This window comes from Panthera onca, chromosome A1, assembly GCF_046562875.1.
Source record: "Panthera onca isolate mPanOnc1 chromosome A1, mPanOnc1 haplotype 2, whole genome shotgun sequence".
In the NCBI taxonomy this organism is placed as follows: domain Eukaryota; kingdom Metazoa; phylum Chordata; class Mammalia; order Carnivora; family Felidae; genus Panthera; species Panthera onca.
Window position 1 is genome coordinate 864,220 of NC_138339.1, and position 22,850 is coordinate 887,069.

General features: G+C 61.7%; 1 protein-coding gene across 1 annotated transcript in view; it reads right to left on the minus strand.

The window, feature by feature from the left end:
* The window catches only part of SLC6A3 (solute carrier family 6 member 3), a 42,814-nt gene that overhangs the window by 8,478 nt on the left and 11,486 nt on the right, over positions 1 to 22,850 (minus strand). The window contains exons 4-11 of the mRNA XM_078444120.2: positions 21,213 to 21,438; positions 13,793 to 13,931; positions 12,936 to 13,070; positions 8,081 to 8,184; positions 6,791 to 6,915; positions 4,040 to 4,152; positions 2,737 to 2,865; positions 1,922 to 2,021 (exon numbers count right to left, since the gene is read on the minus strand). Of these exons, the coding sequence (XP_078300246.1) occupies positions 1,922 to 2,021; positions 2,737 to 2,865; positions 4,040 to 4,152; positions 6,791 to 6,915; positions 8,081 to 8,184; positions 12,936 to 13,070; positions 13,793 to 13,931; positions 21,213 to 21,438 (1,071 nt within the window). The remainder of the gene's footprint in view (positions 1 to 1,921; positions 2,022 to 2,736; positions 2,866 to 4,039; positions 4,153 to 6,790; positions 6,916 to 8,080; positions 8,185 to 12,935; positions 13,071 to 13,792; positions 13,932 to 21,212; positions 21,439 to 22,850) is intronic.

The window sequence follows — 22,850 nt, forward strand, 5'->3', positions numbered from 1 at the left end:
GGGCTCCTCTACCATCATGATCACCGAGGGACACGTGTGAGGCCCCAACGCTGTCCCTGCCTTTCTGCCTCAACTGCTCCTTTTTCCCTTTAAAAAACTGTGGTAAAATACATGACGTAAAATTGACTGTTTTAATCATTTTTAAGCGTTGAGTTCAGAGGCATTAACTCAACACTGCTGTGCAGCCGTCACCACCGTCGTATCCAGAACCTCACCCCCCCCCCCCCACACACACACACACTGAAGCTCTGACCCCATGAAGTGCTGACTCCCCTCCACCACCCGTTCTGACCTGGCTTGTCTCGCTCAGCATGGCGCCCCCCAGCGGGCGTCACGATGTCCTTCCTTTCGAGGCTGGATGGTGTGCCAGCCTACGTCCACAATCACTATCTTTTAAGGAAAGCTGTTGCTGGAAGCCTAACGAACTGGCACTTTCTCTAGACCTCAACAGTGACCTCTCCCTCCCTGAGTCTGGCCTCTGCTCCTACGACCACAGCTGCTCTGAGTCTGATGGGGTGTCACGAGAAGACACCTCCATTCGGAATTCCCTCCGCACACGCCAACCCCATCATCAGAACCCCAGACGCGGGGACGGACCAGGGGAACGGGGACGGGCAGAGCCAAGGCTGGCCCCGCGGCCCCTCCTGGCACCTGGTCGTCGGCTCGGGATGCTTGGTGCAGAGAGCCCCGCACACCGACGCAGCCACACAAGCAACACAGGCTGTGCGCTTAGATCGGGGGACGTGAGTTGCCGTTTGGAGAAACCACGCGGACTCCGTCTCCTGAGGCCTGGGGAGCTGGCGGTCCCCGGCGCCCCTCGCACCTCCACCAGCACTGAGCTCGTGACCGGAGGTGGGTCTGAGGCGCTTTCTCTTCCACTGCGAGGCTCAATTGGGGGGTGGGGGAGAGAGCGCCGCTTAAAGTGATAAAGCATTGACTCCAGGTGCTGATGAAAGCACAGAGTTCGAGGTTTCCCTTTTCTGTAGAAAAGAGAATAGGAAAAATGTTCTTGGAATAGAAGCTACTTGTCAGGAAGGCTCTCAAAGCCCACGTGTCTCCTCAGGCCAAAGCGTCTGTGGCTCTGAGGCAGAGATGTGCCCCTCGAGGGGCCCTGGGGCTCCTGCACAAGCCGCCCTGGTGTGGCACCACAGACCTTTAGCTCAGGGCTCAGTCGCACAGGGTCACGGACAGGTGCGCCTGCCGCACGGAACTTTCTCTGCTAACTCCCTCAGAAGCCCGGCCAGGCGGGTGGGGCCAGCGCCATGGCCCCACCGTCCGGGACAGGGAAGGGTAGGGCCTTCTCCAGCTCGGGTGCCCGTGGCTGTCACGACTACACCTGGGCGCCCTGGGACACAGCTCGGCAGCCCGGGAGGGGTCTGGGGGCAGCCTGCCCCGCAGCGGCTCCCAACCACAAGGGGCTCGTAGTTGGGACTCAGGAGGCAGCGGCTGACTCGGGGAGGTCTGCCACCCAGGTCGGCGGGGACGCCGGGCACGAGAGCAGCGGTGGCACTTTGGAAGCCTCCGATCACCTCCCACCTCGGTGAACTGCGTCGCTGGTCAGGCTCCCCAGGAAGGAACGGGCCTGTTTCTCTGTGGGTCGCCTCACCTCCACCAGCCGTTAGCGTCCCCAAGTCACCACAAGCCCTCCTCTGCCAGCGGCCAGCTAGGACGCCTGCACGGCACGATCAGGCGGCCACACTGAAAGCTTCTGACCACGGCAAGCACGTGCGCGCCATCCAGGCGAACCGTCCTCATCGACCCCGCCCGGCAGACGGTTCCCCAGCCTCCCGTCCTCGGTGACGCTATGGGAACCACGACGCTCAGCTTCCGGGAGTCCACACGCACCCCTTTCCGAGGCGGCTTTGTGGGAAAGGAGGCAGCACAGGGACAGAGCCAGCCCCGGCGGAGGCTCCGTCCTTACCGTAGAACCAGGCCACCCCGATGGCCTCGATGAGCACTCCAAAGAGGATGGACGTGCCGGCCGCGAAGTGGTCCAGCAGCGTGAACACGTAGATGCCGCCCTGCAAGAGGGGGAGAGCCCGCTCAGCTGGCGGTGTCCGGCGTGGCACGCCCCGCCCCGCCCACGGAACCCTCGCTCACAAAAACGCTTTTTCCGAAACATACACCTGGCCTGTGGATTCGGCCTATAGACGTTCTTACTCCCCACACAGGCCGGCTGCAGGCACTGAAAACCAGTCCACACGCAGCTTCTCGGGGATGTGCCTTCTGTGCAGAGACCGGAAGGACCGCCCCGCCCCGCCCCTCCCCCTCCCCTCCCCTCCCCTCCTGGGGCTCTGGGTGCAATCAGAGATGAAAAGCAACCAAATGCCAAACACAGTAGGGCCTCCGTGGGAAGGGAGCCCCCGTCCTCACGGACAGGCCTCTCCCAAGCCCCCAACCCCACAGATCCAACAGGCAGGTACTCAGCCACAGGCATTTTCCCGGCGGGTGGCGGGGGGGGGGGGGGGGTGGGGGTGGGGTGGGCGTCCAGGAGCTGCAGTAACCTGAGGCTGTTTCACATGCCCCAGGGCTACCCCACGTGTGACCGCGGCTACTCACATGTGACCGTGGCTACCCCACGTGTGACCACAACTACCCGCGTCATTACAAGTCACGGCTTGTCTGGGGGGAGGCTCTCGGACACGCGGTTCTGTCTGGCCTGGTGGCACCAGCCCCCTGTCCGGCTCCAAGGGCTAATAATGAGAATGGTCAGGCCAAGTGCCAGCCGGTACTTACGTTGGTGACGCAGAAGAGGGAGAGGAAGAAGGTCGCCAGGACGATGGAGAGGGTGAAGAGCTCCCGGTGCCGGTGCAGCAGCTGGAACTCGTCGGTGAGCCCGGTGATCACCGACTCCATGCCGCCCATCTGCAGCAACAGCAGGGGTGCGGCACTGCGGGCGGGCCTCGGTCTACGCAAAGCCCACCGAACCCACACCCGGGGTGTGCACACAAGCGGGGGCCGCACGGCATCCGGGGTGCGAGTGCCCTCGGCCGCTGGAACGCGGACCCGGGGGCGGACGCCGTCCCCCGCGGTGACCCCCGAGTGGCCAACGTGGGCCAAGCACTCACAGCACACCACCCGTGGCACCGCCACGAAACCTCAGCCCCGCCCGCCTACTCTAAACAGACGTCTCCCCACAGCACGGCTTGTTTGGTTCCTGGGGAGACCTGGCGTGGCCACGGGCCCCGTGCTCACTGGGACAACCTCCCGGACTCCGTGTGCCATCGCGAAGGGGCGTCCTCCAAGCGTCCTCCTACTTGGTGGCCCTCTTTGCCCTACTCTGTCGAAACCACTTCCTCCGGGAGGTGCTGTTCATGGGATTCATCCCCACCAGCTGTGGGGCCCGGGGCCGTGGTCACCCAGCGGGCATTGACCAGATGGCTGGGACACGGGGCCCAGGACGAGGGTCCGTGACCCACAACCAGGGAGGGATTCGTGGTTCTCTGCACCTTCCAGGAAGCCATGGGGACCCCGAGGTCTCAGCTGTTGGTCCCGAGCAGGCACTGGGGACAGAGGAGCCCGAGGGAGTCCTGTAGGCCCACGTGCTGCCTCCCTAGCGCACACGCACACGCACTCACCCACGCCCACACGCGCGCACACGCACGGGGCCACGGGCAAGATACTCGGTGGGCTGGGGCCGGGCTGTGGCGCCATTGCTGCCCTGCCCTGCAGGTGCGCCCACCCCTCCCGGGGGGCTCAGGGGTCCCGGAAAACGGTGAGTAGGAGGGGCCGGCCCCGGCTCTGGGTGGTCCTCACCCCATTCCCTGTGCTGCCCCTGCCGCTGGCCCCGCACGGGTGCACTTAGGGTCTGTGGGACTCAGGCACAGGGCGGGGCTGGTGGCCCCGAGCGGAAGAAGGGGGAGTTGGCCCAGCCCCCCCGCCTCCGGAAGGGTCTCCAGCGGTCGTGGGGTCCCTCCCTCCCGCCAGGCAGGGGCTGGGGGTGAGCACAGAGACTCTGTGGGGGGGCCTCGAGGGCACCCGGCTGTGACGGGCAGGGCCCCTCTGGTGCACGAGGTGGGGGGGGGGGGGGGTCACTCACGGCGCTGTCGATCCCCAGGGTGAGCAGCATGATGAAGAAAACCACGGCCCAGGCCGAAGACAGCGGGAGCGTGGCCAGCGCCTCGGGGTAGATGATGAAGATCAGCCCGGGCCCTGAAAGCAGACCCTTCACTCGCTACTGGCTCGCAGCCTCCTGCCTCTCCGGCCCGGGGAGGGGGCAGGGTCCTTCCCATCGCCTTCTTCCCCGTTTTCCCGGAAGAGCCCTCTCTCCTGAGGACTCGGTGGGCGCCTGGCCCAGGACTCCGGCAAACGGAAACCCGAAATCAGCCCGGGGGCCCGCGCCACGCTCCTCCAGTCCCTCGGTGGGCCAGATGCGGGGGCTGCAGAGGAAACGGGGGCAGAACCGACACGGGACAGGGCGGGAGGGGCTCCGGCGACCTGCCCGGCGGCCCTGACAACCACAGGGACACCTCCGGGTCGGCTTTCCCTTGCACGTTGGAGACACACGCACCCACACACACACTCGTGCCCCAACGCAAATGCACGTTTTCATACACGCGTGCTCACACGGGTGTGCCCACACACAATGCTCACACGCTCATGCCCGTGCCCACACACATGTGCCCACACACGTAAAAGCTTGCACACGCTCGTGCGTGTGCGTACACACACGCACGCTCACACACGAACACGCTCACGCTATGGCACCCGTAACATCACGTCAGCGGTTTTCTGTGTCAACGAATCGCCCTGTGTGTGATCTTTGAAAACCACATAATGAATATAGAAAATACCAGCTCAGCGAATGCTTCGAAGGGGCAGGTTTCTGCTCACATCTGAGCCCTGGGGATCATCCCCTTGCTTTGGGTGCAAGACACACACACTCCCGCCCTCTTACCCGGTGGGTGCGGCCTGAGTGGGTGTGGAGGCCGTGGGCTCCGAGCCGGCAGGGAGGCGGGGATGGGAGCCGCGCGGGACTCGACCAGACTCAGTGCGGTGTGGTCTCAAATGATCCCAAAGTAAAAATATTCCCACGAGAAACTGGTAATTCACTATTTTCACGGGCACTAGCACACCTGCTGCACCTGTGCGTGTAAGGACATAACTTACAGCTTCCCGAATCTTCCTTCAGTCTCCAGCAGGGCCGTGGCGGGCCCCAGCTGACGGGATTGGGGCACTGAGGGATCTTGGTGGAAAATGGAAGAGCGGCCACAGCCAGGGTGTCCCAGGGTCCGCGTGGGACCCCGTGCTCAGACCTGGGCTTCCCTGCATTTCCTGTTCCCATGGAAGGGGCACAGTCCCCAGCATGGGGGTGAGGGGCGGCTCATTAGAGATGCTCCGAAGTCCAAATGCCTTAAGCCTTGGACCCAGAAAGATGGCGGTCAGCCCGACTGAACGTGGTATCAGTATCTCTGCCTTTCGGTTCTGAACCTCAGTTAACATTTCACCCTGTTTTCTCGAGAATTAGAGCTAAATGACATTTACTTTGCTGGCCATGGAAACGCATAGAAGACATTCACTCTGCGCTCAGGGGTTAATGGGGGTTCTGTAAGCGATTACTATTTCCCATAAAGAAGGGCAAAAGCAGGAGAAATGCATAAATGCAGCAGTGAGTAAATTTCACCGCTCTGTATTTATTTGCAGTATGTTCCCTTTCTCCTGCCTTTATTGGATTTTTTTCCTGGAGGAAAGAGTGTGGACTTAGGAAGCACACGCCCAGCCCCTGACCTCCCTGCCAGTCCCGGAAGGCCGGACCTCCGCCTCTTACTTTCATGGAGGCAGTCTGAGGCCTCAGCACCACAAGGACCAGACGGGGTGATGGCTGCAAGCGGCGGGCACAGGCGGGGCGGCCCTCTGCTCCCCTCCTCCCCTCCCTGAGCAGCTGCCCTGCCCCTGACTCGAGTGAAAAGACCCAGGAGGAAATGAGTCAGTGAGACTCAGGGCTTTCCCGAGCCTGAGGAGCAGCCCCCAGGAGGAGAGGTGCCTTCCCAGAGGGAGCGAGGGGTCAGGACAGAGGCGCAGGGGTAGAGTCCTCCTCGCTGACCCGCCAGGCAGTCCTGGGCAGGTGAGGGGTTGTCGTGATCTCAGGAGCCCCTGGAGTCCCGCACCGACCCAATCAATGCCGGGACTTTGCACCCGCGTGCCAGGACCGGGCAGCCCCCACAAATGCCCAGGGGGCCCCGTCTGCACCCCACACCTGAGCCCGGCCTCCGGGCACGCTTCCTGCTCCCCGTGTCACCCCCCTGTGGCCACTTCTGCACTCACACACCTGCTGTCTGCGGGTCGGCTGGGGGCGTGGGCTGGGAACATGCGTCTCCATTGCCCTGTGTGTCTGAGACTTCAGGATCTCTCCGGCCATTATGCGCATCCCTTCCAGATCTGTCCCAAGCCACCCGGCTTCTCTCCAGCCCTGCCGTCTGTGTGGCTTGGAGTAGCTCAGGGACCCTACCCCGAGCTGCAGGGCCCCCCGCCGAAGTGCCAACGAGGTCCAGGGGGGAGCTGTGTGCCAGGTCCCACCCCAGGGACTGGGCGGTACAGCCTGGTGCTGCAGCTCTGAGGCCTCTGGCTGGAGCTCGTGGGCAGCGGGGAGGGAGCGGGGCGGCGGGAGCATCGCTTCACCGAGTACAGTGGGTTCTCCGCTCTGGAACACGTGACACTCCCGTGAGCTGCACTTGAGGCCCCGGCTCTCCCTCCCACTGCGCGAGGTAAACGCTGGGAGGACCGGGTGGGGTGGCCAGGGCCGTGGAGCAGGCAGAGCTGGGGGCGCCCGGGCCTGCCCAGGGGGACTCACCGTCCTTGGCCACGTCTCCGATGGGCACGCTGTGCTTCTGGGCCATGTACCCCAGGAAGGAGAAGACCACGAAGCCGGAGGAGAAGCTCGTCAGGGAATTGACCGAAGTGGTGATGACCGCGTCTCTGGGGGACGAGACAGCCCCGCCACGTGCTGCCGCAGCGACAATCTCCTGCCATTGTTCTTAACGTACCGCGTCTGGGGCAGGTGGCTTTGGAGGGGCGCTTTCCCTGAGGGACCCTGCCAGCCTCTCCACGGGCTGTACCGCAGACGGCCTGGTGCTCGCGGTGGCGGGACCCTTGGCCGAGCAGCTCTAGGCTCCGGGTGTGTCCAGGCTGCAGCCCCGGCACCGAAGGTGAGACGGTGCCCACCTTCAATGCTGGGACTCCGGGGGTGCAGAACGGACAGCCCAGGGTGTCCCCAGCCATGTCTGGCAGGGCTCCTAGATGCCTCGGGGGGGATCTTGGTAAAATGCAGGTTCTGAGGGGGAGGGTCTGGTGGGGCCCAGATGCTGTACTTCTGTTGGTTCCCAGTGTGGGGGTGCCCGTACCGCCGGCCCGGGGGCCCCGCTCTGAAGGCTGGGGACTGAGAGGGCTGGAGGACAGCAGGGCAGGGGCAGCCCATCGGGCGCCAGAGTGGAGGAGGGGCGGCTGCACGGTGCCCGGACCCGGGTGAGGACCAGGTGGGCTTGGGCAGAGGCTGTCCTCCCTCGTGTGTGGCCACTTGGCCGTGCACACTGTATTTTCAGTGCAGTCTTTGTCCCCATGACGCGAAGAAAACAAACTCGACCCCATAAGGATCAAAGAAAGCAGGTCCCAGATGAACCTGCTTTGGTTTCTGCAACCATTTGGGGTCCAGCATGTGGCTGCAGCTCACCGGGCCTTCCCCGGGTGCCCTGCACCGGGTCTGGGGCCTCCGCTCCCTCGGTGCGGGACCGGTGGGAAGACACGTGGGCGCTTCGTCGTGGGGGGGGGGGGGGTCTCGGGGGAGGCCTGAGCCTGGGCACTGGGGGGAGGGGCAGCTGGGGCTGGAGGAGGGGGATCCTCAGGGGGGAGTGGGAGGGGCTTCCTCCCGGGGGCGTGAAGAGCCACTTCGTGTGTTCTCTGTACCTCCTTTACAGGGAAAATCGACATTTTGCCTGTAACTTCTGCCTTTTAGTTCCCACTTAAAAAGCCATCCTGGCTCAGAGGCTCTGCAAACAGCAAACTCCCTCCCTTCGTGTGGGGACACGTTCTCTCCAAAGCTGGGAGCTGGAAGGCTCTGGGGCAGGGCCAGGCGCTCGGGTCTCACCTGTAGCAGTTGTTGGTGAACTTATTGTAGCTGGAGAAGGCGATCAGCACCCCGAAGCCGACGCCCAGCGAGAAGCACACCTGGGTGGCGGCATCTATCCAGACCTGCGCAGGGCACAGGGGAGAGAGGGCGCGCTCAGGAGGGCAGAGGGGAGAGAGGGACAGGGGTGCAGGGGGCGCGCTCAGGAGGGCAGAGGGGAGGGAGGGGCAGGGGTGCAGGGGCCGCGCTCAGAGGGCAGAGGGGAGGGAGGGGCAGGGGTGCAGGGGGCGCGCTCAGGAGGGCAGTGGGGAGGGAGGGGCAGGGGTGCAGAGGGCATGCTCAGGAGGGCAGAGGGGACAGAGAGGGGCCAGAGGGGCCGGGGAGGAGAGAGGGGACAGGAGGGGCTCAGGAGAGGTGGCTGTCACAGGCAACCATGCGAAAGACCGCCACCGGGGGCCGTGGAACAAGGCTGAACTTAAACACGACATCGTTACCAACAGCAAATCACAGCGACCACATGATCGGCGGCAAATGCCGTCTCCGGGAATAACCCTGCCGTGTCGCTGGCCCGAGAGCCCAGCACGCAAAGGGGCCGTGTCTTAGGGCCTTGTTTGCAGCTTCCCCCGGAATGTCAGGAGGTCATCCACGCGGCCAGACCCGTCACTCATTTATTAATGCTACGGACGTTGGTGCCTCGATTGGACCTGTGCCCGCTGACACGGCTTTATGTCTCTCCCGTGGCACACGGTATACACTTAGCGACCCACGTGGACGGGCCCGGGAGGCCTGACTGCAACTCAGACACTGGTGTGTGCTTGCTCGGCCCAGCACGGATGACACCGGGGCTGCACGCACGTGTACAAGGCGTGTGGCCGATGACTGGACCGATACGGTATCTCAAGTCCAACAGGAGCGTCTGCGTCCAGGTGACACGGGAGCTTCTCGGGGAGGTGGGCACCGCCTCGCTCCCGCACGGCCTTGGCTGGGGGTGGAAAGCAGCTGGCCCCCTCCCTGGGGGAACCACCCCGCAGAGTCGAGGCCACAGCTGCCGTCTGAAGGGGCTGGCTCGTTCCGGGGCCCGTGTCTGCAAGACCCTGTGGGCCGTGGTGGCCCGTGTGGGCGGGACCCTCAGGCAGTGCCTCCAGGGCTGCCGGGGGCCGGCCGTCCACCCACGCTCAGGACCAGCAGGGCTCCTGTCATCTGGGCGGCACGCTCAGGGTGTTGGGATCACTCTGACGATCGGTGTGCTACAGGCAGCTGGCTGGGCCTCAGCACGAGGCCGAGGGTGGCTGAGTGGGCAGTGGGCCAAGGGACGCCTGCTCGGCCATCTCCCGTGCCCCCGTGTGCCGGTCACCGGTCAGCTGGCCTGGCCAGGCGGCTGCAGGCGGGAGCTGAGGTCACCGGGGGCTCCTGCCTCCTGCTTAGCCCTGGCCGGGTCAGCGTGCACCCGGCCTCTGCACGTGCGGCTCGCCAACCAGGATGTGCCTCCCGGACTTCGGTCCAGGCCTCTGCTCCTTGCCACCCGTGGGACCCAGCTCCGGACCCAGCCCGAGACCCATCCTGGGACCCACCCTGGGACCCACCTGGCAGCCACTCTGGGCTGACCTGGAACCGCCCTTCCTTCCTTCACTTCCTGACCTCTGTTCCCCCGCTGGAAGGGGAGCTCTCCCAGGACGGGTCTCCTCCGCCCCCGCCTGGACCTGGCCCACCCCATGGAGCGGCCCCAAGGTCGGCCGATGGAGGAGCGAGGGTCTGGATGCACCCGAGGATGCTGACCCCCGAGGAGGAGCCCCCTGTCCGCACGGGGGTCCGGAGACGGAACCTCAGGATGCAGGGCCGCCTCTGTGTCAGGACAGGGCAGGGACACGGGAAGGGACGGGGCAGACGCTCTCTCTGCCCTGTCTGCTTGCCAGGAGCCTGTGCGTAAGCCCCGCCCCAGACGTTCCCGAGAGTAGTGAGGGTGCCGGCTGGGCTTCCAGCAGGTCCCCTCGGACCGAGCCCTGGGGGATGGGTCGGGGCCGAGCCTGGGAGGGGGCCTGCCAGGGAGCCAGTGACCTGATCTGGGCCAGCCTGGGCAACCACGTCCCCGGGTGCACCTGTGGGGCACGGCTCCGCTGCCACGCCCCAGGGAAGGACGCCCGGGTCACTGGATGTCTGTGTGTGGCCACCAAGAGTCGAGGGTTGGAAATACCGGCAGCGCCTGGGCCTGAGGAGCCCTGGGAGGACACCCCCGCACCATCGGCAAGCCAGTGAGGCCCCATCTCTGCCGCACCCACTGGAGGCCTGGAGGAGCTGCTGCAAAGGGAAGCCGGGACCCCACAGCAGGACAGGAGTGGCTCTGCCCTCTGGACCCGAGATCGCAGGGACCTGTCTCTTCGGGACCTCGGGCTCACCAGAGTCCAGGGGCCGTGGGCCTGCTCTGTCCTGGTGTACGTCCCTTCCTGGCCCTGAGCTGACAGAGTGGTTGGAGAGGACGGGTCACACTGACTGATCCAAGATAGTCATCATCTATCCATCACCCGTCCTCTGTGTCCGTCAATTGGTCACCGAACTGTCTACCCATCCACTCATCCTAGCAACTACCCACCATCTATCACCTGTTTTACCATCATCTATCTATCCAAACATCTATCATCCATCTATTATCTATCTCTCCATCAATCCATCATCTATCCATCCATCAATCCATCTATTCATCCATCCATCATCTACCTATCATCCATCTATCCAATCCATCCATCCATCCATCCATCCATCATCCATCCATCCATAATTTATCTATCCACCTACCTATCTACCTACCCATCCATCTATCCAATCCAATCCATCCATCATCTATCCATCTATCTACATACCTACCTATCTACTTCTCCATCCATCCATCCATCATCCCTCTGTCCTTCATCCATCTATCCACCTACCTACCTATCTATCCATCCATCATCCATCTATCCAATCCATCCGCCCATCCATCCACCCATCATCTATCTATTCATCTATCCACCTATCTACTTCTCCATCCATCCATCCATCCATCCATCAATCCATCATCCATCTATCCATCTACCTACCTATCTATCCATCCATCATCCATCTATCCAATCCATCCATCACTATCTATCCATCTATCTACCCACCTACCCATCTACTTCTCCATCCATCCATCCATCATCTATCCATCTACCTACCTACCTACCCATCTATCCATCCATCCACCCATCATCTATATATGCATCTACCTACCTACTTCTATAAACATCCATCAATTCATCTATTCATCCATCCATCATCTATCTACCTACCCACCTATCTATCCATGCATCATCCATCCATCCATCCATCATCTACCTACCTACCTACAGACCTATCTACCTATCCATCGATGCATCTATCCATCCATTTATCTATTAATTCTACCTTCCTTCTATTATCCGTCATCTACCTGACCTTCGGCAACCTCTCACGTCTGCCATTTCCTCTTCTCTGCCTCACACATGAGCGTCTTTCCGCAGCATCAGTCTGGCTTCTTCCTGCGCACTGCCCGGTTTTCCTGCTCGAAGTACTAGCCTCTTTACGTCGTTCTCATGTTATTTTCTTCGAATTCTTCCTCTTCCCGCCACTGGCCTCTGACACCCACAGCCTCCTCCTCCTGCAAGAACACCGTGTCTGCCCATCGGCCTTCCACCATGTGGATGCTCTCCCGCTTTCCTCGCTCTCACGGAGCACCCGCCTGCTGCTCTCACGGCTTCGCTGCCTGTCTTCGCGTGGACCGCTGTGTGCTGCTCACCCCGCCCTTGCCTGTGGGTGCCTCTCACCGCTGCTGCAGCTGCACAACCTTGCCCCGCCACTCCCCTGCTCCCTGGGGGCTAGGAGCTGCACCTGCCTTCCCTCCTACCTGTTGCCCCCATTTCTACCTGGGGGCTGCGCCTTCCCTCCTCGCGGCTAAGCGCCACACCTGACTCTCACCGCCTCCTAGTGGCATCGGGCAACAATCATCCAAAAGGCCCCCGGTCCCCCGCCTCGTCCCCCCAAATCCCGGCCGCCCTTCCCCGTGAGGCCATTCCCCGGGCAGCCACTGGGGTCCCCACCATCTGCTAAAAATCTAGTGCACCCGAATTTTCAATGATCTGCCCTGAATGCCTTTTCCATCACCGCCCGCCTCTGCCCATGGCCACCCCCATTTCTGGGTTTTGTTTCCCTAAAATGCCGCTGTGGCTTCTCTCTCCCCGTCCTGGGAGACCTCTGTCCCACGGCCTGGCCAGGCTTCCTCCCTTCACGAGGCCGCCCCCCAATATCTGCACACAGAACGAACGCGTCCTGTGCTGGAGAAACGCACGGCCCGCCGCAGACCTAGTTTCTGATGTGGCGTGACTTAGATGGCTCCCGTGTGCCACGGCACCATACGTGAGTCACCAACAAGGTCTGGCTCCCCCAGGAGGGGGCCTTGGTCCGTGCACCCGTGCTGAGCAGGGAGCCAGAGCTCGGGCTGCATTCCAGGTGCGTGGCCACACTTGCTGGCACAGGCTGGGCAGAGGAAGCCGAGGGCCTCTGTCTGGGAGAGGGGTGGGCCACGCGGAAGGTGCCGGGTGGAAGCAGCCTTCTGTTCTGTTCCTGCAGAGACTGAGCAGGGGACCTGCTCCCCCAACTTTCTTATCGGGTCCATTCAGCTCCCTGCTGTGCCCGCAGGCCCCTCTGTTTGGCCTGACGGCGCACTCGGCGGGCGGGGCCTGGGGCCGGTGGACACAGCAGGGCAAGTAAGAGGCTCCGGCCCCGCTGCCGCCTTCGGGGTCCCTGCCCCAAAACGCGGGGGGAGCCCCGCGGCACGGAGCCTGCTAGCACGTGCGCACAGCGGGGCCACGAGCGAGGCCGTACTCACAGAAGACTCGCAGAGTCGGTGGAAGTCTACGCTCAGGTACGCTCGGATGCCGTCGACGGCCCCAGGGAGAGTGAGTCCTCGAAGAAGCAGGGCAAAGAGGACGGCGTACGGCATGGTGGCCGTGATCCACACAACCTGGGAGAGCAGAGTGCCACCAGGCGTCACCGGCCACCCCCCGGCAGGGCGGGCACGGCGTCTCCGTGGTTGGTGGCCTCCGGATGGGAAACCCATCGTCCCAAACAGTCACAGGATGCCAGCTCAGCAAAGTCTCCCTGCAGCGTACCGTTAACGCCCTCTACCCTGTAACTTTCCCAGGGATTAAAATGGAACAGACCATTTGGCAGAGAAGGGACATTCCTCTTCTGCGTTTGGTCTGCAGCAGTGGGCGGGAGCGGCTGAGTCTCTGACGAGTGAGAGTGAATTTGCACTGGGTGTGCAAACGCACGCGTAGTCGGCGTGTAGCCGACCGACTCCGGGCTGGGAGACGGAGGGAGGAAAGGAACCCGTCTTCACCGAGAGGCTCCCGGGGGTTGGTATCCTACTCCATGCATACAGCAAGCGATGCACGTTTTGGTCAAAATTGCTTTGGGTGCCCAGATAACCACCAAAATATTTTCATCGGCAAAAACCAATTTATGTGTGCTTGCGTTCACGCTGGAAACACCCTGCCGTGAGTGCCTTTCTCTTGACGCCATTCCTTACCCACGGCCGCCTGTCCACCTGTCAACCTACCACAGCCACCTGTGCCCTCCCCGACGTACCACGGCCCACCTCTCCACTCCCCACCCCAACCGCGGCCCCCAAGTTCACTCCCCGAGCATGGCCGTGTGTCCTCTCCCTAGTGGGCAAGGCCTCACCTTCCCAGAAGTCTTCACTCCCTTCCACAAGCTAAAGTAGAGGAGGATGATGACCAGCACCAGGCAGGATGTGAGCTGCCACCGAGGGGGGCCCAAGTCGTCGATGCCACGGCTCTCGTGAAGGTGCAGCACGCCTCGCCTGGAGAGGGTGGGACAGGCGGGTGCTTCGGGGTGCTGCCTCCCTACCCGGAACCGGAACCGGAAAGCTGAGCTTGCCCAGAGAACTCCCCGCCCCCAAGAGGCCTGGCGGAAATCCCCCGGCCCGATGGGACCGGAGACCCCACTCAGAAGGGTCAGGCCCACCAGCGCGGCTGGGGCGCGGGGCCCGGGCCCTCCAGGGCTGTATCTTGCCGGGAGCCCGCAGAAGCCCAGCCCCGACCTCTCGCGCTCAGCGCCCCCGCTTTGCGGAGCTGCAGAAACCAGAGGGAAGGTGCTCGGTGATGTGGTGCCCTGCGCGGTGGTCCAGGGCGCCCTCGGCAGAAACGAGACTGAGCTCGGGTCACACACACGCCTTCGCCGCTCTCTCAGGGGACGGCGGAACGGCTGGCAGCGCCCGCTCTCACGCTCCAGCTGCCTCGAGCAGGGTTCCGCGGGCGACGGACTCAGGACGACTCTGCTCCAGGCTTGCCCAGGAACCCGTCTCGTGGAGGGAACCCATCCTAAGGGCAGAACACGAGGCCACGAAGAAAGGCAGCGGGACTCGTGGCCCACGGAGCACTCCCTGGGGGCCGGTCTCTCCTTAGATCCCTGCGAACACCCGCGGGGGTCCCGGGTGCCTCTCTGCGCGGCATCCCCTTAGATCCCGTGCCCGTGTGCGAGGGTCCTGGGCACCTCTTAAGATGTTTTTCTTTTTTAATGTTTATTTATTCTTGAGAGAGACAGAGACAGAATGCGAGTGGGTTAGGAGCAGAGAGAGAGGGAGGCACAGAATCCGAAGCAGCTCCAGGCTCTGAGACGTCAGCGCAGAGCCCGACGCGGGGCTCGAACTCACAAACCGCGAGATCGTGACCTGAGCCGAAGTCGGACGCTCAACCGACTGAGCCACCCAGACGCCCCCCTGGGCGCCTCTTTACAGGCTTTCTCCTTAGATACACAGAACCCTTAGTTCCCGTGGCCACCTGTGGGGTCCTGGGCGCCTCCCTGCACCGTAGTCCCTTAGGTCCCCGTGACCGCCCGCGGGGAAGGCGGCGGCACCATCACATTCGCCGTGCACCCGCTGCCTGGCCTCGGCGGCCGGGATTTCGGGTTGACCCTGACGGCAGGCTGTGCCGCTGCTCCAGGAAGCGCAGGGGCCCCGTTATGAAAGGAGCCATCACTGCCCAGGTTTGCCGAGGTCCTAAGAGAAGAATCCCGACGCCCACGGTAGAAATCTGCGGACCCCAGAGCTTCCCACCAGCTATAGGCGTCCCGGAGCCATGGTGGAGGAATCCGGGCTTTCAGACTCCGGAATCACAGTTTCGTGGCGGGGGGAGGGGGTGACGGGCACGAACAGAGCCCAACTCGACACTCCCAGCTCCCTCAGCACCACCAAAGTGTCACATCAACCTCTCTCCTCTATGGAGTGCAGGCCACCCCTCACGTGACAGGAGCCCCCGACCCGACACACACACATGCTGTCTTCTGTGTGAGGTCCAGGAGTGGAGATCCCTGGGGCAACAACGCTCGGGCAGCTGTGCCCTGCCCGTCCTGCCCTGAGTCTGTCCTCCCCGGGGCCTCCTCTGGCAGCACGATTTCCAACGACTTCCTTCTCCTCTCCCTTCCCCGCAGCCCTGGCCCTGCCTGACGCCCCCGCGTCCTGGCCCCCCAGCCAGACCACTTCACCCGGGCCCTCTCCTCACCAACAGAAGTCTCTTTGGGACGACAGCACCGAGGGAGACCGCGTGGCCGAAGGCCCAGTCACACCTCGGCCTCCCTGCAAGGCCTCACACACGTGTACCGGTCTGCGACGTGGCAGACAATCGGAAGCCGGACGAAGGACACCAAACGTGTGTTTGCAGACGAGACCGGAGATGATGCAGGGCTGCCCCCCCCCAGGAGAAGGCAAGGGATGAGGTGAGCCCAGTAACGCCCCAGCTTCCTGTCTGGCAGGGCGTCCCCGAGGCTGGAGCAGGTGTGTCCCAAGGACCGCAAGTGACGGCAGTGTCGATAAAGCTCGGGCGGCCGGAGGTCTGGGAAGGACGCGTCCCCGTGTCCACCAATTCACGGTGCAGGACCCAGGGGCTCCCACAGGCCAGGGCGGGGCACCTGTGGGTCACACGGGGAGCTCAGGGGAGGCCCCGAAGCGCCACACGGCAGTGCCCAGAACCACCGAGAGACAGCTTACGGACCGGCGTCAAGACGATAAAGCTCTCCGCGAGCAAATTAACTTCCCGCCAGAACGCAACTAACAGTCCTTAAAGGAAGACGACAAAACCTAATGCAAAAGTCAAACTTACTACGTCCGACGTGGAAGAAGAAAATTAGCAGACACACAGGCAGAACACATGGCCTACAACCACAACACAAAACTTAAGTCGAGACGGGAAAAGGACTGGATGGAAGAGGTAAAATGATAACGTTCTTGGAAGAAAAGGGCAAGTCTTTGTGACCTTGGGTTTGGCAATGGGTTTTCTGATATGACATCAAAATCACAAGCGACAACGACAAAATAGATAAACCGACTTCATCAAAACAAAAATTTTGTGCATCAAAGGACACTCCTGACAGAGAAAAAGGTAACTCACAGAATGAGAAAATAGGTAAGCGAGTAACAACCAGAATATGGAACGATTTGTATCTCGATAACAAAATGCCCCCCAAACAATTCGATTTAAAGATGGGCAAAGTGGGGCTACATCAGACTAGGAAGTTTCTGCACAGCATAGGAAACCACCAACAAAATGAAAAGTCAACTTTATCCGAAGAAGACGAAAACACTAACTCGAAAATATACTTGCACCCCTGTGTTCATTGCGCCAAGACAGAAAAACAACCCAAGTGTCCATCGACAAATGAACAAGAAAAATATGGTTCATCCATACAGTGGAATAGCGATCAGCCTTAAAAGGAAGGAAACGGATAGCTGCTACAGCAGGGATGGCCCTTGGGGACATCACGCTGAGTGAAATAAGCCAGACACGAGGACAAACGCTGAACGATTCTTCCTACATGAGGTCCCTACGGTCATCGAATTCATAGAGACAGAGCACAAGATAGTGGGCGCCAGGGGCTGGGGTGGGGGTGGGGAGGGAGTTAGTGTTTCACGGGGATAGAGCTTCAGTTTGGGAGAACGAGAAAGTCCTGGAGATGGGTGGTGGTGACAGCTGCACGGTGCTGTGACTGTGTAATGTTAAACCGCACGCTTAGAACGGTTAAAGAGATGTATTTTGTTATGTATAGTTCACCACAATTTATGGAACTCCCCCCAGAAGAAGGCAACATGTTTCAGAAAAACTAAAGCAGAGAGAATTCGTTGCCAGCAAGTCTATGCTGTAGGACGTGTTAAAGGAAACCCTTCAGAAAGGAGGAAATGATGCCCAAATGGAAATCTGGATCTGCATAGGGCAGGGAGAGCACCAGAAACAGCGGATGTGCTCGTAAACGTGAAAGGTATTTTTCCACTTAGACGTACTCGAAATACAACGGACCGTTTAAAGCAAAAATAGTAGCGACATGTTGTGGAGTTTATAACAGATTGTGGAAACAAAATCTGTGACAATAAAGGGCAGGAGTGAGAATGGGAGCACGTTGTTGTGAGGCTCCTAGTTTCCACGTGGGGTGGCACGACGCCATCTGAACGTAGACCGTGACGAGTTACAGATGTGGGTCATAAACCCGGTAAACAGCCACAGAAATTAAAACAAAGAGCCGCTAGAGCTGATTAGCCAACGGTGTAACTCAAACGGAAGCCTAAGTGTTCATGAATTCAAAAGGAGGGACAAGTAGAGGAAACAGAACACAAAGAGATGGGACACACAGGAAAAACATGGAGACGAAAGACTTAAACCCGACCTCGTGGGTGATTATTGAACGGAAAGCCCTATGACGAGGCAGAGGTGGTTGTTCTGCAGAAACAGCAAGAACCATCTCAACGCCGCCTGCAGGAAACGCGCGCTCGCTATGACATACGTGGGTTAAAAACACAGGATGGAAAAGGTGCCAGTGCAGACACGGCCCATCGGGGGCCGGGGAGGAACGCTGCTGCTGGACAAAGCTGCTCCAGGACGAGGAACGTGACCAAGGGGGACGTTTTATATGGAAATGGGTCCGCTCAAAGACTTGACACACACACACACACACACACACACACACACACACACACACACACACTCTTCGCCACAGAGTCCCAGAAGCACAAGTCAAGCTGAAGCCGATGGAATCAAGACAAGGAGGCACATGCACAGCCCACATTCCCACAGCACGTCCCACAGCCGGTAGCACGGCGGACAGTGAGGACGCAGAAGACCCGGCGGGTGGCACAGGAGCTCACACGACCCGGGGGTGCAAGTCCCTTCCCAGCGACAGCAGGACTCACGTCCTGTGCCAGTGCACCCACAATACCCACCAGCGTAAACCACACGCTAGGCGCGAAAGGTCTCAGTAGAGTTTGGAACAATGAGGCTTTATACGTATATTATGTCACTAAATCAGAATTAAATCAGAAATCAAGAACAGAAGCGTATGTAGAAAACCTCCAAAATTTTCGACACTAAATGGGAACGCCTCCAAAATCTCCCATGAGTCAAAGAAGAAATTACCAGGCAGATCAGGGAATACTTGGAACCGAATGGAAGTGAAAACAGCACAAGGAGCTTTGGGGGAGCAGCTAAAGCCGTCTCCTAGAGGCAAACGTGTAAGTAGCTTTAAACGTACAGCTCTCTAGTTTACAGCGGAAAGTAGGCGAAGGTGGTGTTGAGAAGCGTCTGTGGGACTCGGGGACGTTTAAAGTGGTTGGAGTTACACGAGCCTGTCTGGGGGCCTCCAAGCCCACGGGCGCAGTCCTGGCTCGGCCCTCATGGCCGTCCAGCGAGTCCCCTGCTCGGTTTCTCAGCCCTGGGAGCCACAGCCACGAGCCTCTGGCTTCTGCTCCGAGCCTGCAGGGTCTCCTCGGGCACGCCCACCAGGGACTGAAACCGGGACCCTCGGCTGGCGCAGGGGCTGCTGAGGACAGCGGTTCTGGGGCTCCGCTTTCTTGGGGAAGATGTGACGAGAGTAACAGCACCATCAGTTTTCACTCTGGGGTCTCAGGAGGAGCCACGTGCTTGGCGGAGTCCTTTCCCCCGTGAGTCCGTCCACGCCTCCAAACAAAAGACAGGTGGCCCCCAATGGCGTCACTTGGCACCTTCCAGCCTCCGTGAGCTCTCCAAACTTCAAACTTGCACGGGTAGCCATCTCGAAATAGCGAGAGACGCCTCAGCACGCAACCTTAGTCCCCAATTTGTTGGTGTAGCGACGGATTAGACCCAAGCCAGCACCGAGCGGCTGAGCGTCCCTCAGCGTGGTGGGCCTGACCGCGGGGCCCCAGGTGCTCGCGCGCCACTGGGTCCTCATCTCCCCTTTCTGGTGCAGGGGGTCCCCTGCGGACCCCTTACCTCTGATCCCAGCCAAGCTGAGCCTGGGCCACAGGGGGAGGGAACACGCAGCCGGGGCCCGGCCCGTCAGCGTCACGTTTGGGAAACGGAGCAGTTAGCGAGACAGCGGCAAGCGACGGCAAACTCGACTCCTCCTTTTCTGGGCAATTCTCGCTTCCTCGTCGCACTGCGAGTCCCACCCACACATCAGATAAACTTCCCCCGCTCTCCTTTCTCACAGACGCGCCTGGCCGGCGTCTCTTGGGCAAGTCAAGAGGGACAGACAGACCTCTGAAACCAGCCGGCCACCCCGGAGAGCTGGCGGGGCTCACGGCCCCCCCGCTCCCCTCAACCCCCCGTTCACTCTCCTCCACTCGCCAACCGCCACCGACGGCGTCCTAAAAACACAAGCAAGTCCCGTGGCACACGACGGTCACCCGCCCTGACTGCTCTTCCTGGCCACGGTCCGGGGAGAGCATCCTCCCGGCATCGCCCCAGACCCTCCCAACCCACCTGACCTGTCCCCGCCCCTCGAGGCCACTTTCCACGACAGAGATTCGGTCCCCGCTCGGGGCTCAGAATCCCAGAACAAAGCGTCCGGAGTCTCAGTGTCCGAAACGCAGCTCAAATCCAGGACACCCACCTCCCTGCTGGCGGTGTCTCGGACGTCCGCGGGTCGGGTCTCCCGGCTGCCCGGAGGCGCTCTTTGTCTCCCCTGTGCCCGGGACGGGGCCCCTTTCTCCCGGGAAAGGCCTCCTCGAACCGTTCCGGGACAGAAATGGAGATCCACCTGCCCAGTCCCTGGGTCTTCTCGGAAGGACGGGGCTGACGCCTAGGCACCCAGACACTGTGTCTCTCAGCTCACGGTTTTCAACTCCACGCGTGTTTTGCAAACGTGCCTATTTGCTGGTGAAACCAGAGTTGTTTTATTTTCGCCGGTCGAAGTTCCTTTTGCTAAGTTGTGAGCAGACTCATTTCCACATAGAAACGTTAACAGAATACATGGAAGCGGGCAGCCGAGACTCAGTCCCCAGAAGAAACGTCCCACTGGCTGTGAAATTTTGGCGTCAGCGGGAAGCCCCCGGGATGCCCTGTGCTCATCTCCGGAAGAAGCTGCCTGTGGGGACGCTGGGGCAGCCTGAGCTACGCGGGGACCGGGAGGGGCTCCCGGAGCCGCCAGCGCTAGAGCTCCACATGCCACCCGGCCCGCCCACGTTTACCAACGCGTCTCTGGCACACCAGTCCGCCAAGGCCAGGTCGGCATCGCCCCGGCAGGGCGGCCTCGGGACACAGCGGGTCCTCGGCAAGTGTGCGCATTCTGAGGAGAAGCGATGTACCCATCGGGCCACTGACGGCCCTTCCAGGCTGGGTCGGGCCACGTGGGATGAGAGCGCGAGGGGGGCAGGAGCCGTGGCAGAAAGGACCCCGAGAAGAACAGATTCGGCCAGAGTGACGCGTTCGCAGCTGGTGGATGCCAAGTGGCGCGGAGGGCAGGGGCTGGAAGGGGGGGCACCGGGGGCGCCACTGGACGTGGGGACCGAGGGCAGACTCAGACCAGAACTAATGTTGCGGTTGTACCGGGAACAGAACATCTCGGAAAAAGCAACAGTCAGCGTGTCGAACAAGGCTGGAGACACCAAGGCTGCCGAGGACTCACCCCGCGAGAGCGTCGCTGGGCCACCAGAGGTGGGATTCGGCATGGCGCCCCCCGAGAGCCCACGGGCACGGGACGGGGGCGCGGCACAGGGCAAGGGCCCTCGGCACACCTCGCGGGCAGCAGCGCGGCCGGGGCGCCCGACCCCCCGGGGCTCCCGCATCCCGCCCTGCCCAAGGCAGCCACGGAAGGGCCGTGTCCCCGGACCCCCACTTACTCGAAGTACTCGGTGGCGGGCGTGGTGTGGAGGGTGCGGTTGGGGCCGGAGCCGGGGCCGGTGGAGCGCGCGTCCACGCAGTCGGGGCTGTTCCACGTGTTGTTGCAGTGGACCCACGGCAGCTCCGCGGCGAAGGAGGAGAAGAAGTAGTGCAGCGCCCAGGCGATGATGACGTTGTAGAAGAAGCCCACGTACAGGGAGATGAGGATGACCGTGAAGCCCACGCCTAGGGCAGGGAGCACACGGCGTCAGCGCGCGCCGGGGACCGGGAGCACACGCCGTCAGCGCGCGCCGGGGGCGGGAAGCACACGGCGTCAGGGCTGGGAGCACACGCCGTCAGCGCGCGCCGGGGGCGGGGAGCACACGGCGTCGGGGCGGGGAGCACGCGACGTCAACACGCGCCTGGGCAGGGAGCACACGGCGTCAGGGCGGGCGGGGGGGGCACACGACGTCAGGGCGGGGAGCACATGGCGTCAGCACACGCCTGGGCAGGGAACACATGACGTCAGCACGCGCCTGGGCGGGGCACACGGCGTCAGCACACGCCTTGGGTAGGGAACACATGACGTCAGCATGCTCCTGGGTGGGGTCACACGGCGTCAGGGTGGGGAGCACGCAGCTTCAGCACGCGCCTGGGCAGGGAACACATGACGTCAGCACGCGCCTGGGCAGGGCACACGGCGTCAGGGTGGGGAGCACGCAGCTTCAGCACGCGCCTGGGCAGGGAACACATGACGTCAGCACGCGCCTGGGCGGGGGCACCCGGCGTCAGCAGGCCCTCCCCTCCCCAGGCCGGCTCCTTGGACCTTGGACGCCCGGCAATTTTTCTAAGTACCGGAGACAACCAGTGAGTGCTCAGATGCCAGAATTCCTGCCAGGGTCACAGAAAAAGGACGGTGCCCAACCCCCCGAAACAGCCATGGCCATCTCTGTGCACCCAGAGACATGCAGGGCCACCAGGGCCACCCTGGCAGAACCAGGTACCCGCAGACAGTGTGACTAAGGGCCATCTGTGGCCATCCACTACCACATGCGGCCGCTCAGCATCAACATGGTCATGCAGGGCCCCCAGGCCACACACAGCCATCAGAATCATCTAGTGCCACCCATCACAGTGTAGGACCATCCGGGACACCCAGGAATGCAGAGCACCACCAAGACCCAGCAGAGACCACCCCAAACCATACAGGTCACCCAAGAATACCCGGTATCTTCCAGAGCCATCCAGGGCCACCAATGGCCATTAGATAACCAGGGTCCTCCACATCCACACACAGCTACCAAGAGCCACTCAGAGACATTTATGGCCACCCATGGCTGCTCACACCCCCTCAAGACGACCCAGGGCAAACAGAGTCATCTGGGTTTATTCATAGGTACCCAGAGCCACCTGGAGTCACCCGGGGCCATGCATGAGCATCCAGAGTCTCCTGAGGCCACTGATGGCCTTTTCAAGTGACCTTTCCAGTGTCACGAAACCTGGCATTTGGGATCTGTCATCGAGGGGCTCCTGGCCCCTCGTGAACGAGGGCAGAGTGACAAGCGGTCTTTGGGGCTGTGCTGTCCTGACTCACGGCAGATGGGTCTGGCCTCCGCCCACCGGCCAAGGTGCCCTTGCTCAAGCAGGCAAGGCTGCCC